This window comes from Quercus robur, chromosome 2, assembly GCF_932294415.1.
Source record: "Quercus robur chromosome 2, dhQueRobu3.1, whole genome shotgun sequence".
Classification (NCBI taxonomy): Eukaryota; Viridiplantae; Streptophyta; class Magnoliopsida; order Fagales; family Fagaceae; genus Quercus; species Quercus robur.
In genome coordinates, this window is record NC_065535.1 from 62,219,485 (window position 1) to 62,235,583 (window position 16,099).

The 16,099-nt window shown below is 35.0% G+C and overlaps 1 protein-coding gene across 2 annotated transcripts; it reads left to right on the plus strand.

Moving 5' to 3' along the window:
* The first annotated feature begins 1,290 nt into the window (after window positions 1-1,290).
* On the plus strand, window positions 1,291-15,250 carry LOC126714399 (uncharacterized). 2 transcript variants are annotated; one of them, XM_050414536.1, is made up of 6 exons: window positions 1,291-1,609; window positions 2,784-3,165; window positions 3,409-3,605; window positions 5,847-5,991; window positions 8,128-8,281; window positions 14,978-15,250. In XM_050414536.1, the coding sequence occupies exons 1-6, from the start codon at window positions 1,548-1,550 to the stop codon at window positions 15,037-15,039; spliced, it is 1,002 nt and encodes a 333-aa protein (XP_050270493.1). In that variant the 5' UTR covers window positions 1,291-1,547; the 3' UTR covers window positions 15,040-15,250. The 2 variants fall into 2 exon arrangements, with proteins under 2 accessions (XP_050270493.1, XP_050270494.1); XM_050414537.1 differs by lacking the exon at window positions 14,978-15,250 and adding an exon at window positions 14,023-14,480 and having other exon boundaries at window positions 1,292-1,609.
* Window positions 15,251-16,099: the final 849 nt, after the last annotated feature.

The window sequence follows — 16,099 nt, forward strand, 5'->3', positions numbered from 1 at the left end:
ATATGGGTCAACTGACCCGACTCGCAACTCGATTGACCCATGACTCGATTAACTCATTTAAAAATGACTTGTTTTGATTCGTGACCCGTTTGACCCACAAACCCAATTGACCCAATCCGAATCCGACTCGACTCGACTCGACCTGACCCGCCCGTTTTGCCATGTCTACCTTAAAGTCTCAAGTGAGTACTATTGGTCTCTGAAATTTTAAAAATGAGCATAATTAGTTCATCTATTAGATTTTGTACCTGTTTCTAATGGTATAGTAATATGGCATGCTTTAAGGGAAGTGACAACCTTTTTATATTAAAAAATTACATATCACAAATTACACATAAAAAACGGGTCATTTGGGTTCTATATATGCGTTATACATATCAAACCTGTTAGAAAATGGGTCTAAATCCCAAATCAGCACTAAATCCCTAGAGTAGAGTAGAGAAGAGAAGAATTGACCCAAAATTAGTCTATTTTCATCTAATTCTATTTTACTTTCCTTCACTTTCTCTTCCTCCCTCCCTCAATCCAAACAGGCCTTAAATTGAGAGAGAGAGAGAGAGAGAGAGAGAGTCAACCTTTGAAGTATCGACAGAACCATGACGAAATTTGGTCCCAAGAAGTCCTTATGTGTAACTAATTTCTGTTTCCCATTATTTGATGGCTTTGGAAATTTATATAAATATATATATATATATATATATATTTATCGGTAGGGAGGGATTCAAATTGTTTCATTGGCCCTTTGCTAATTTAATAAATGTTCGTAAACAATTTTAAACTGGGGACAGGTTATGAGAAAGTGATATTGCATAGACTCTGATGCTTCTTTGTCAATGTTTACATAAATATGAACTCAGGAGATGTGATGTAAGTGATATTGCAGTGTAATTTTGGGAAAGTTTTGTTTTTAATAGGTTTTTTTAATTATTAAGTTAAATTGACCAAAAGTTGAAAATAATATAAACTAAATTTACTATTTAAAAAAAAAATATTATTATTAAAATATAAGTATCAAATTAACTGTGATCTCAAGATGTAAAGACTAAAATAATATTTTGGCAAAGGAGTTAATAGCTCTTGCTAATTAGGACTTATTTTCGCCCTAAAACGAAACTAAGTAGTGGTTAATGGCGTGTTAACTAGTGGTCAACGCCACTTAAAATGACCTATTTTTCTTCACGCGGAGTCACGCTTTCGCAAGAGGACCCAAAAAAACAGAAACAAAAACAAATAAAAAATAAAATAAAAAATACATAATAAAAAAAGATATATATATTTTTATAATTTCAGTAGAATTGTTTTGGCTCCAAGTAAGTAGTAACCTGAACCTGAACGAAGAAAAAGAGAGAGAAAGAGAAAACAAAAAGGTGTTTGTTGGCCTTATTTTATCTGTTGCTTTGATACCAAATTTGAAGAAATCCATTTGCAATAGCAGCAGATTTAAGCATTTTCAGTAAAGAAAAATGCAATTATTGTTATTGTTAGCATCGTTATAAGATTAGAGATTTGTTTGTTTCGTCCCACTCGTTTGATCCGAAACAAAGTCCATGGGTGCACCCACCGCTTCAGCCGCCACCGCCGTCGGTCAAACCGAGATTAATTGGGACAAGTACGTCTCTCTCTCTCTCTCTCTCTCTCTCTTTCATTTAATTCCTCTTCATTTTTTCGTTTCTTATAAACTAGGTGATTGATATTTTTGAAGGATTTATGAATTGACTTGATGAAGAATTTTTTGTGAGAGAAATGATACTACAAAAAAAAAAAAATGTCATCAAATGGAATCTTCATTTAACCAATTCCTAGTATTAGAAACTCTCTTCACTTGATTGCACTTCACATTGATTGAAGTTTTGATGTGTATATATATATATATATATATATATTGAACCCTGTACGTCTTTGTTGGAAATGCCTGGTAAAGAAGGGTTGTAGCAGTAGATTGATAGCCAGTGTAAAAAAAAATTTAGTTACAACCTATGAATATGGATGCTATTGAATAAGGTTCAATTGAGTTGAGTTTATAGACACATAATCGATAAATTAAACGTACAGAAGGAAGTGCTATTGCAACTATGTATATGAGTTAGGATCAAGCTATATCTGGTTTAACTCTTGCTTAACGTTATGCCGTTTAATAAATTTCTTATTGGATTAATAAAATCTTGTGGTTTATGTTCCAGACAAGGTACCTTGGTTTACTCCCTTGGGATTGGGTCCAAAGGGCCTTGTCTTGGTGAGGTTCCACGTCATCAAATCAAATGTTGTCTATGTTCTTGAAACTCATTCCAAATTTTGTGTCAATTACTGTTAGTTACTATCCTATCTATAAACTCACGTTTTGTGATTTAAACATTTATAGATGAGGTAGTTGTTGATATCTAATCATCTTGATATTTTGTAATCATGTAGGGTATAAAGAGACAATGTAATCCAATGGTGAATTTTTCAAAAAGAAAATCTAATAGAAAGATAATGGGTGGTGTAATATTGACAAAAATTACACTAGGTGTAAATTTGAACTTAACCCTAAATCTTGTGTGATTATTTGAACTTGAGGTTGTAATTCCTAAGGTGCAGTTTGGTAGACATGTCATGTATCTGAAATTTTTGCCTATTTTCTTTAATAAAAAATATTTTAGCTCTAACTCAAATGACACCTACTCCTCCCATAAGAAAGAGTAGAGGGTGTGTGTGTATATATATATGTATATCCTGTTTATTGTTTTATGATGAATTTGAAGTTCTCTATTTTTGGAACTCACTAGTTTCACCCAACTTTGCAGGCTTAACAAAACTAAGTTTTATGTTGTTGGAGCTGGCCTCTTTACGGGAGTAACTGTGGCACTGTACCCAGTCTCTGTTGTAAAAACTAGGCTGCAGGTTGCATCAAAGGACGTTGCTGAGAGAAATGCATTTTCTGTCATCAAAGGCATTCTAAGAACAGATGGGATTCCTGGTTTATACAGAGGGTTTGGTACAGTAATAACTGGTGCAGTTCCAGCTAGGATAATTTTTCTTACTGCTTTAGAGACCACGAAAGTGGCTGCATTTAAAATGGTTGAGCCATTTAAGTTATCTGAGCCTACAGAGGCAGCCATAGCAAATGGAATTGCTGGAATGATAGCATCACTTTTTTCACAGAGTGTATTTGTTCCAATTGATGTGGTATGTACGCTCTAGGTCATATTTTTGGATTAGCATTTTTTTTCTATTTATGTGGAATTGTTAAATTTTACTTGAGAGTTGGCATAATATCATATGATATTTGCTTTATAAGATTGCTGGGTTTTCTTTCAAATTCTAATTTTAGTTTAGCCTAACAGTTACCAACAAATAAAGCAAAAAAGGAAAAAGAGTGGGTGGGTGGAATTTCTTAGATGCTAATTTTCCCAGTGTTTTACTCTTTAGGTAAGCCAAAAGTTGATGGTGCAAGGATACTCGGGCCATGCAAAGTACAATGGTGGTTTGGATGTTGCTCGTAAGATATTAAAATCTGATGGCATTCGGGGATTTTATAGAGGTTTTGGTCTATCTGTTATGACTTATTCCCCATCTAGTGCTGTATGGTGGGCAAGTTATGGTTCAAGCCAACGCGTCATCTGGAGGTGAGACATGGAAATTTTTTCTATTAATGTTAATCTGTTGAAAGAGCTTGTTTACCTTAAGAGTCAGTCCAGTAATAGATTTTTTTTTTTTTTTTTTTTTGATAGGTAATATAAGAACTATTATTAATAAATAAAAGATGAAAAATACAAGATGTTCATGATGATGAACAATAAGAAACAGAAGAAACAAACAGCCAAACAAAGAAGAGGGAAATCAAATAGAAAAACTAAGGGAAGACAAAAACTCTGGAAGAGACGAAGACTCAGTAAAACCCCAACAACGAGACCACTCAAAAAGACTACGATGGCTTAAAACCTTCAACTCATCCAACGTCTTCTCCTTGTTCTCAAAGGAGCGACGATTCCGTTCCAACCAAACAGTCCACATTATGCACCCTGGAATCAAATTCCAAATATTTGAGTTGTGCTTCCCGAGCCACTGATGCCAACAAGACAACAATCCCGCCACCGATCCTGGCATAACCCAATGAATACCATAAGCCTGAAGCATGAAGGTCCATAAGGTATGAGTAACAGGACAGTGAAGGAGGAGATGGTCAACCGACTCCCCATCACAACAACACATACAACACCAATTTGTCAAAATACGACCCCTAAGCTTGAGATTATCCAACGTGAGAATCCGATCGTGAGCAGCTGTCCACAGGAAGAAGGCCACTCGCTTAGGAATCTTAGGTTTCCAAACACCCTTCCAAGGAAACTGAGAGTTCGAATTACCCTGAATTGCATGGTAATACGATCGGGTGTCAAACTTACCATTACCTTTGAGCCGCCAACAAAGAGAATCTCTCCTAACCCCCCGAGGAATACGCGATTGGATAAACTGAAGAAGGGAAAAAGATGCAGGAAGTTCCCAATCTTCGAAAGCTCTGTGAAACCTTAAATCCCACACTCTAATAGTGCCTCCTTCCGGAAGCCACAAAACCTCAGAGATGCAAGCGTCCTTGGCAGTTGAACAGACAAAGAGTTCAGGGTATAGATCTTTTAGGGAATTATCCCCAATCCACCTATCGTGCCAAAAGCGGATACGGGTGCCATCACCCGCTACAAAAGACAGATGCTTAGAAAAACTCTCCCATCCTTCCTGAATGCTTCTCCAAAGGCCACATCCATGAGTCCTCCTGCACACTTTCGTACACCACCCCCCATGACGCTCACCATATTTTGTGGAGATAACTCTCCGCCAAAGATGGGTAACTTCATGACCAAAACGCCACAACCATTTCCCTAATAAAGCTTGATTAAACAACGCCACACTTCTTATCCCCAACCCCCCCAATTCAACCGGTAAACACACCTTTTCCCAAGCCACCAAAGGGTATTTTTTTATTTATTTATTTATTTATTTATTTTTTTTTAATCCTATAAGTGGACAATCTATGCTGTTTACCTTTGGATTTTTAGTTGGACATGTCTTAGAAATTATCCTCTGTGACCATGTCTCATGTCCATTACAAGGGGAAAACCAACCTTGGAGGTGCATTGCTCCAACTTGGACTCATTGTGTTTGAATTTCATGTTTCTTACTGGAATGAGGTTATGATATTGGGAGGCTAGGAGGCTAGTAGGTGGCGAGGGATTTGCAATTAAGCTTTATGGATTTCTATTATAACTGGGGTAACTTAAATGACTCCCAAGGTATAGTGAAATTAGACTAGCTATATCCAATTCTCAAAAAATGAAACTTTGCCTCCCAAATGATAAAAGCAATTGACTTTATGTCCTCTTTCCCACCCCTCAAATGATCAAAATAATTGACACGGCCCTCAAAATGATTTGAAAAAGGGCTGGCTCAAGTGGTCAGGGCCTTGGGTTTGGTGGTATGCTCCTTCCAAGTCTAAGGTTCTAATCCCCATGGGTGCAAACAATAAGCTGATGACTTACTTGATCTGTGTGATGTGGGCGCATTACATGGGTTTGGGGGTTTAACTGGGTAAAAGGACACGATGCTCTGCATGGTTTCCGGGGTTCCTCATCATCAGAAAAGGAGGCAAAGGGTTAATTATTTTGATCATTTGGGGCAGAGTGTCATTTCTTGAAAATCGGGTACGGAGAGTTTAATTTCACTACACCTAGGGGGAGTAGGTGTAATTTACCCTAATAAATGGGGTAATGGACTTCTGGTGCATCATTCATTTATTTATATAAAGTAGGTTGTCCACTTATTGAGTAATTAGTTTAATTTCTGAGTAGTGCATTGCCATTTCGTTTATTGGGCAGTCTCTTAGGCCAACGCACTGATTTTGAGGAAGCTGCTCCTAGCCAGTCAAAAATAGTGTTAGTTCAAGCAACTGGAGGAATTATTGCAGGAGCAACAGCATCCTGCATCACAACCCCATTGGACACCATTAAAACACGCTTACAGGTATTCATATATGTAGTTCATGTGAAACTATCATCTTCAATTTTCATCAGTTCCTTTAGAACCTGAATGTTGGATATACTTTGTCTGTGTACTAGATTTGGCTGTGCACCAATCTGGTACACAGTATGTGTACATGATGAGACCCAAACAATTATCATCTATGGAGGTTTTTGGCATATCATAGAACTTGCCCAGCTATAAAATATATAACTGGTTTTAATTTTTTTCAGTTTGGTAAAATTTTTGGTTTAGAAAATAGGTTCTAAATTGGACCAGATATATACTTTATATTGACACTTTTAAGTTTGGTGTTTTTACATCTGTATTTCCACAAGCAACTAGTATTATGCTGTTTGCCAAACTGTCCCTTCCAACATGCAGTAGCTCAACTACCATTCTTGGCATGACCCACCTGTCCCCAAAAAAGCAAAACTTAAAGAGACCTTATTTCCCTAGTGATGTTGAAATGGAGAAATAAATGATTTACTGTTTCTCCATCAAAACATATACATGCAACTCCAATATGTAATAGCTATATTACGTTTTCTTGCACTTTACTGCTTTACATTTTTATTGCTTGTTGTGCAGTTTTTTTTTTTTCAAAAAAATGTTATAGAATGACTGGTAAACCTATGCCTATTTCAATGCAAAAACATTAACCTACAATGGACTTACCTGATTTTTTCATGTGCTTGACTGCTTTTCACTTAATTTGAATGTTGTGCATTTTTTCCTTTTCCAGAAAAATATGGTGAGCTATTGGTATAACTTTAGTCAGTGTGTTTAGGTGTATAGTGTTTTTGACATTGTACTTCAATAGTATGTTGTCATATTACTATTTTTTTTTGACATGGTATGTTGTCATGTTACTAAACACCCTTCAGTCCAGAACCTTATAATAGGCCTTGGTGTTAATCTTAGTATCCATGGAAAACTAAATTGAAGTTTTGCTAGTTGTCTGAAACTTGAGAATTGCTCTAACATATGCAAAAGTTCCAAAGTTGTGAATTTAACCAAGCTTTAAACTTCGTTTGATATTTTGCCCCTACAATTTACCTATAAGCTATGTATCTACATGGCTTATTTGTAAAAGTAATTTCAATTACCATGCAGAATCTCCTGACTTGGACTACTCAATATGTCTCGGAAAATCCCAAATTCATGATAATTTTGTGAACAATAAATTTTTTTTTTTTTTTTTAATTTATTTTTTAATCCCAACAAACTTATGCCCTTCCTCCTCACTCTAAAAATTGGGTGCTACTTTCAGCATTGAATTTGTTTTATTTGCTAGCCTTTATCTTGGGTAGTAAAATGCCTGAAATACCATCTTGTCATCCATTCAGAATACTATAGGGTACATCGTATATACTATGGATCAAGGTTTTGTAATACTGCTATGGCTTTAGGAGTAGCTTAATTAGGCTTATTGTATTCCTGTAGATGTAAATTATAACACAGCAAAATAATAAAGATGTATCTGTTTTGGGTTTTCTGCTATGGACATAAGCTGTTAAGCCAAAACTATGTTAATACCTTTTTATTTCTCTTCTACCTATCATTTCTTCCTAATATTTTCTTATTATAACATGGTATCAAAGTCACATATATGTGACCTCCACTAATCCTTAGAGCAATCCTTGCCAACACTTTTTCTTACTACCCACCAGTCCAAGTTGAATGCCTAAAGCTTTTAGAATCTTTTATGTTTATACCAGTTACAAACAAAGAGACCTTCTCCAGAAAAAGTAAAGAAAAGTGCCGGAGCACACTCACGCGCATGTGTGCATACACACAACCTTGGGACATTATATTACTCCACAACTGTGTTTTCGGTGTTTTTGATGTGTGGAACATGTAGCTGAAGAGACCTTATCTTCTCAAATAAAGCTAAAATGTGTATTGAGAGTTAGAATCATAAATAAAAATGGATTTGAGAGTGAGAAATAGTGAAATACAAGTTTCTTTGTTGACTTATATATCTTCATTTGACCAAGTTGCTGCTTATTGGTGTGTTTTAATTAGCTGTTTCTGCACTATATTAGGTGATGGGACATGATAAAATAAACACCACAAGACAAGCCACTGAACTGCTTGTTGCTTTGTTTGAATTAGTTTTTTTCTGCATTATATTAGGTGATGGGACACGAAAAAAGGAACACTGCTAGACAAGTTGTTAAAGGCTTGATTATGGATGAAGGTTGGAAAGGTTTATACAGAGGGTTGGGTCCAAGATTTTTCAGCATGTCAGCCTGGGGAACCTCAATGATATTGGCTTATGAATATCTGAGTATGACTCTTCACTCCCTTTTATCATCATTATGCTTATGCAGTACAGGAACATTTTGATAACAAAGTAAGCAGGCTAAAACACTGAATTATCTTAAACTTTTTTCATTAAGTGGGTCTCAATTATCGGTAATTACTGGTTTTGGTGCTTTAATTCAACACGGCAGACAATGAAATTCTAATTACATGCCAAATTATGCTTTCTTTAGTCCAGTAGCTCATGAGCAACCATTACATTGTTTAACCTTAGATCTGAATTCTGGAGGCCCATGGTATTGAAGCTTCTGTGGCCATGTTCTACCTTAAGCTGGCTTTAGAGTGATTGGACAACTCTCAAAGAGCTTTCCTTGCTTCACTGCTGAACTGTCAATAATTGAGTTACTGTGTTACATCATGTTTTATCTGATTGTCTCTTACATTTAGCTTTAGGTTGTCTTCAAAACATATACACAGTATTCTAGGGAATGAACAAAGAAAATGCATATCCGTATATTTTGCAGATGATCAATTCCCACTACTATGTTACTCAAACACAAGTCCTGGGGGTGCCACCTAAAGTGCTTGTGTCTTCTTTGATGGGAAAGTACCTATTAGTGACTTCCATAATAAGTCATCAAAATTCTAGAGTGCTTCGTCTGCTGGTATTTGCTTGGGATGAAAATTTAGAAAAAGAAAATTTTTTTAAGATTGTATTTTCAAAACCCATGAAAATAAACATTCTTCTTGTCTTTTTGTCACAGCATTGGCCATTTTTTTTAAAAAATGATGTTAGTTATTATTTTGAACAATCATGAACTATGGTGAGGCCATGGTTGATGATATATATTTTCAGATGCCTTGGATAACACAATGAAACAATGTAATTTCTATGATGCATTTGACAAGTATGTGGCTAATTGATACGAGAGCTTGCAGCAAAACTTTTGTGGGGGTTGAATGGAATATAGTATGCTCTTTGATTGGGAATGGGAGATTTTTTTTTTTTTTTTTTGGGGGGGGGGGGGGGGTGTTGCTGAGAAAATTGGGTACTTTTGGCTATTGCGTTTTGGAGAGAAAGAAACCATGTTGGAGATTGATATGGGACAATATGATGGTTAGTTTTTATCATATATTAATTTGTGATATTTTAATGTAATTTTTGGAGTTTTAGGATTTAGGCTTTTATTTTCTTAGTTTTAGGTGTTTTTTTTTTAATGCATTTTCTAATCAAATTAGAGTCCCTTTATGATATTGTATCAATTAAATTTTTTTTAGGAATATTTTTATTTGGAAAATAAGTTTTCTAGAGCATTTAAATAGGCATAAAATCTGTAAAACGAAAATTAGTATAGTAAAGTTGAGATTTTTCTGTTTTTATTTAATATTTATTTTTGTAGATTCCAAAACTCTATTCCTTGTAGAGTCAATAAACCCTAATGGATTTAAGTGTTAGTGTTCATCTAGGACGAGACATGAGACTAGCACTGTTCATGCTTTTCGTTCTGCATCAATTGGTGATGTAGGATCCTTAGGAATTCAGCAATAAATTGTGTTCTTGATGAGATCTTAAAGGGTTCTTGAATAGGGTCTGATATTAAGGGTTTAGGTAACTAGAAACAGGGTAATTGTAGTTTACTCACATGTGGTTTGGCCCGTTTTAAAAGTGTGTACCCGTGGTTTATTAAGTGTCACTTTACTCACCTGATGTCACCTTTGTTAGACTTTTGTGACCTACCTCATCACTTTCACCATTTAAAAAAAAAAAAAAAAACCATAACAAAAACAAACAAATCAGGATTTAAAAGATAGGGTTTTGTAAAATCAAGAACATTCCATTTTTTTTTTCTTTCCTACATTTTGAAAACAACTAAACAAATCTGAACCCACCACCTTTCCTAACATCACCGATCTAAGAGAGGTTAAAGAGAGGGTTGGAGTTTTAGAGAGAGAAAGTCTAGGCTAAAGATATAGAGAGAAAAGGGAGAGAAATTGGAGAGGAGGGAAATAATTGTGAGAATTGCCGCTGTTGATGACAGTGGCAGGTGGTGTCGATGGAACAAAGAGCTCGGTCATGGGTTTTTTTAGGAGCACTTTGTGTACACATTCCATGTACATGAGGTCTCTAGTACATATCAATAAAAGTTAATATTTATCCAAAAAAATAGAAATATTAACTAGAGGGTGCAGAATCTGTGTTCGCTTTCAATACTGTACATGGCTTAAAAATATTGTGAATATTTGGTATCAGATCAAAATTTGTGGTTTTTAAGTATCTCTATGGGTCAGTACTTGAATTTTAACAAAAAAAGGACTATTTGCTCCAGTACCCCCAGTTTTGGTACCACTAGTCCAAGGGCAACCCTTGATCTTTTTAAAAAAAAAAAAGTAATGAGAATATTTTATTAGAATATCAAAAAAGTGGCACCCAAGTATACAGGAAGTATACACTAGGGACAAGAGCAATCAAAAACACAAATTACAAGCATCCATCTAAGAAAAAACTGAAAAAATAAATTACCAAGGGCATCCCTTGATCTTATACTTGTCAGTGGCAGAAACCTCTATGGGTTGTGTATTGGGACAACATGGTGAATCTTGGAGAAAGGAGCAGACAAAAAGAAAAAACACCAACAACGCTCAATCTGTCAAGCCACCATCATCAAACCACCATGATCTCAGCCATCACGAATCATACTTCAAACCATATAGCCAATTTAAGACCCTATCAAAATTCCACATAAATCATTCCTAAACAAAGACCCATTCAGTTGACTAGCTAAAAAAAAATCTAAAAAAATAACCCCTCAACACTATCAAACAAAGTGTATCCATCATCCAAACTCTTGATTGCCACTAGCCATCATGAACCCTTAAAACCCTAACAAAGACCCATTCAGTTGACTAGCTAAAAAAAAATCTAAAAAAATAACCCCTCAACACTATCAAACAAAGTGTATCCATCATCCAAACTCTTGATTGCCACTAGCCATCATGAACCCTTAAAACCCTTTGCTTTGTTAGCCTCAGCAGTCTTGCTCACCAATTGTTAGCCCCACTTAGCCTTTGATCCAATCTTGACATAGGATCAAACCACCAAATCTCAAATGATGGTGTGAACTTATCAATTGTCACTGCCACTTTTCCCATTAGTTCCAATGGTCAGCTGCAACCCCTTTCCTTAGCAAGTCAATGTCTTCAATTTCTATTTTCATTTGCCAACATCCATCCATGTTGCCATTCTATGTTGCCAAATTCACTGGAAGCTCCAATTGAGATTAGTCGTGGGGGTGCTGCCAACTGACAAAGGACTTCTTGTGAGAGAAAATGTTTTGAAGGCCTGGCACAAGACTTGGCCCAACATTTAAAAACAAATTGAGAGACCTGTTAGCCCATCAATCCCAAAAACCCAAGCTTGGTCAGTGCAATTAGTTTGCTTGAATGTCCAAGTTGTGCATACTTGCAAACCATCCTGGACAATAAGTTTGCCCGTCAACCTTTGTGAGATGCACACTTATTGTCCTTTGGTCTTTTTAAGTTGTGCCAGACTCCTTATCAACTACATGCCTGTTCATTGATAGCCAGTTACCAAGTTCAATTCCTTGTTTCAATTCTTTCTTGAAGTTTATTTTATTTGTACACAATGGTGATATAAGAGGCATTGATCATAAAAAATAAATAAAAAATGGTGAGATAAGAGGCACCTAATTTTGATGGTCATTCGGACACATGGATTTTCAACAATTTGTTACATGAGATGTACTAATTCTTTGAAAAATAGGTTTATCAGATAATAAGAAAGTTAGGTTTGCCAATATGAAAATCATTGATAGAGCTATTGATGTAGGAGAATCTAAGTCCAAAGGAAGAAGGAAAGGAAAAATAAAGGCCCATTAGTCCATTGTCTTTTATTCCTCTATTTTATGTTATATTTATTATTACATCTTTTGTATTTTAAAAGGTCATGTGACTAGCATGTGACTTTTAATGAAGTTGGATGGTTAAGATTTAATTGTAATATGTAAGAGGGCTAGGATTCTAAGGTTACTGAAGGCTATTATAAATAGCCATTTTTAAGTCATTGTAGACTTCTTTTCTTTTTTATTTTCATGAAATTTTCAAAAGTTGCAACTTTAAGCTATGGTTGGTCGTGGGGTAGAGGAAATCAAGGCCAATAGACGAAGATGGCTGAGATGAGGCGTATGATTGAGATTTGTTGTGACTTGTGCAAGTCCTTCAGCCACCGGAATTGTTGGGAACCTGTATGTAGATTCCAGAAGGTGAATGCCCCTTTCACATAGTGGAATGTGGTCTTGAGGATAATAATGATGATATAGAAGATGTAGAACATGTCAGACTTGTAGAACATGCCAGACTTGTACAATATGCGGCACAAGGTGGATTGAAGGATTGGTTGGGATGTGCAGTTGAATTGAAGGATGAAATTTTGAAAGAGTTTGTGCTGTAAACTGGGATTCTCCACCAATTCATGGTGACTATCTTGCAGAGCGTAGTCAAGGACACAAGACTGTATCTGATGAAGATAAAATCAAATGCATACAAGGTGAGCCGATAACCTACACTGTTGATGAGGCTTTCTCTGTTTAGGCAGAAGAGGCTATTGATTTTATAACAGGCAATCAGGGGTGAATGCCCTGGATTACCCTACAACTAGTTCCAGCAGGTGAGGTCGGTTGTCTGTAGTTTTTATTGGCTAGAGGCACAAGTCCAAGGGTTCTTTTTTAGAAAGGTTCCCTACATTATCGAAAACAAAATTATAGAAGGCAGTCATTCAGTGGTACAATCAGCTTATTTATTAGTGGAAGGTTCTTTTTTGATGAATGGAGTTTCAATCTCCAAAAGCTTGAACGCATTCAAAACCATGATTTCATTGGAGTTGATGAGTTTCCTTCAAATTACCTTGGCAATAAAATTAATCTTTGGAAATACTGATGGGGAATGTTCTTGATCTTTTTCGGGAAGATTTTGTTGAACAAGAATTAGTAGAGGTGAACAAGGACATCCAAGTGTGATGTTAGGTAAACTTTTTTGAGGGGGCAATCTTCCTTTTAGATGTGTGCATGGATTCATCTTTAGAATGTGCTTCATGTATTCTGGCATGGCAAAAGAGGATAAGAATTAAAATCTGTTTAACAAGATTTATTATGAGTGAGAAAAGATTGATAAGTAGCATATTGTTTCATCTTGTCTTGTAGAGGAGAATATGATGGAAAGGATTAGTTGGACATCTGAGAGATTAGGTGGAGATGGTTTGAAATACAATATAGGTTAAGCTTCACACATGAGATACAATAATGTTGAGCCATCAAGACTTTGTGATGAAATAGAATTACAAGTGCCAATATATTGGTTTTGTAATTTGTCATCATGGTCAGTTCCCCCCTCTCCAAATTATCTTTATGCGAAGAAATTCTAATAGCCTTTACTTTGAGAATGTTTTAGCACACTGGTGCAGTCATTGTAGTGTGGTATTTATGCCTCAAAATGTTAATATTATTGTCAGTTGTATTATTATGGAATCTATTTTTGTATGTGATTACATATTTTCATAGCATTGTTCGAATGCTTTCCTTTATTCATTTATTTTTATTGATTTTTGGGGCTTAGCAGACCTTTTTTTTATTTATGACAGCCCAAAAAAAAAAAAAAAAAAAAGTTTGCCATCTCTCTCTTTTCACATGTATGGTTTTATATGTAATGTGTATGCGTATTCTAAATAGTATTTTATTGGTTTCATCTCTTCAGAGCGTTTGTGTGCGAAAGATGAATTGGTGTGATATATACATATCATATAATGGTCCACAGCCCTGCTTCTTCCCAGCATGAAAGACATTGAGATTTTGGCCTAAAACTGGCTGGATTCAGTGTTTTGTTGACAATGGCTGTTTTGGATATGCACTAGAATGATTGTTGTGCTTTAGAGTTCCAGAGCCAGAATATGCTGTTGATCAGGGAACCATTTTGGATACCAAACTGGACTACCTAACTAATTCTTGGAAAGAATTGTTGGATCTTCTAAGATTTTTTTAGCTAGATAGTTGTTATTTCCTTCTTTTACAATATAACTAACTCAATTTGAGATTCCGGATCTAGCAACTGCATTCTTTGGCACAGTGAGTACATCCTACAGCAAAAAGTTGTATCACATATAGCAACAAATTTTAATATTTTTGAGATATATCTAGTTTCTTGTGAAATTTTCCCGTTTGGATCTTATTTCTTTTATACTGCTATGTTCTCATAAATTTGAAATACCAGATATACCAGCAATTTTCTTAGGTCTTATTTTGGAACCTTGTTTGTTGGGATATGAATTATGATCATAGAATTGTTCGTTGCAATCATTATCAATTCATCATAGAAATAACAATGGATGATTCTATTATAATGATTCCTGGTAAAACCGAAAAGGGAGAATTTGTTAGAATTAATGTTGGGAACAAAGGATTCATTCATTAAGCGGAAGGTGCTGTAATTTCCTGTGTGTATCTTTTGTGGCATTTAAGCTGGTTGATTCTAAACTAATTCTAGAAAATTTTGTGGTGATTTGGGAAAAATCTCAGTTATGGTAAATTGTTTCTTTACTAAATAAATAGGGAAAATTACTAAAGTTATGGACATTTTTGTTAAGGCTTATTGATGGATAAGAATGCTTATTGATATTTTTTGTTTTCTTGTTTTTGGCTCATTGATGCTGAAGGATTCCTTTGTCACGCCAACACTAGTGGTTCCTGCCCTCTAGTCTTGAATAATTACTTCTAAAAAGATCATACGAGAGATCTTTCAAAATTAATGTTTGGGTAAAATTATTTTTTAAACGTTAAAGTTGCAGTTAATGGCTTCAAGTGGAATGTTGTAAACATGGATCCAAAAGGATGCTTTTGTCATCTGGATTGTGAATGGCTGATATCATTGCTGTATTCCTGAAGCAACGCTAATTGTTTTTCAAAAGTCCACAAATTGTTTAGTCTCACTCTTGAATCTCAATAATCATCTCCGTCGCATGCTTCAATCTACCAGTACCTTTATTGTTGACACCATCTCCACCACATCCAGGTCGTGGTGCCTTGTGTTAGGACCTCCGTTCTTGAACCTTTTGTGAGGTCCGATACAAAAGCGCAACAAAAAAGCAATAAGAAATTGAGGGGAGCTGTTGTACTAGTACAATAATTCTGTATATTATCCCGAACCTACCCTTAGTTTTATTTTGAAATCCCAATTTTACCCTTAGTTCACATGGGGATGAAGTTACAGCAATATTTTTAAACTGCAACACAAATCGGCTTTTCAATATTTATAAGGGTGATTTAGGTACAATATTTAGGTGGTGTTTTTTAAGTTTATCTTTTAAAATTTTGTCATATAGCTTTTTTTTTTTTTTTTTTTTTTTTTTTTTTTTTTTTTTTTTTTTTTCATAGGATAAAAGTGTATTTTTTAGTTAAGTAATCACATGGTAGAATTTTAAGAGGAGAATCTAAAGAATGTCTTCCTTAAGAATAATAAAGGCTTCCTATCTTTTAATGTCATATATATATATATATATATATATATATATATATATTTATATATTCAGTCACTTAACTTCCTCTATTGTGAGGTGGGAGTTGCAAGGGACGAGGATGAGGACGAGATCCAAGTTTTTAGGAAAGAGTTTTACACACACACACACACACACACATATATATATATATATATATATATATATATAAATTAGACTAGATTAGAATTTTTATCTTGTAGTAAAAAAAAAATTCCCCTACCATTTGTTATATATTAAAAACAACTTATACTTTTCTTTATATGAAGTTATTTTATTGTATCT

Coding starts and splice junctions, on each gene's coding strand:
- LOC126714399 (XM_050414536.1), top strand. CDS start 1,548: ATGGGTGCACCCACCGCTTCAGCCGCCACCGCCGTCGGTCAAACCGAG. Junction 3,606..5,846: donor AGCCAACGCGTCATCTGGAG/GTGAGACATGGA, acceptor TTTATTGGGCAG/TCTCTTAGGCCAACGCACTG. Junction 5,992..8,127: donor CCATTAAAACACGCTTACAG/GTATTCATATAT, acceptor GCATTATATTAG/GTGATGGGACACGAAAAAAG.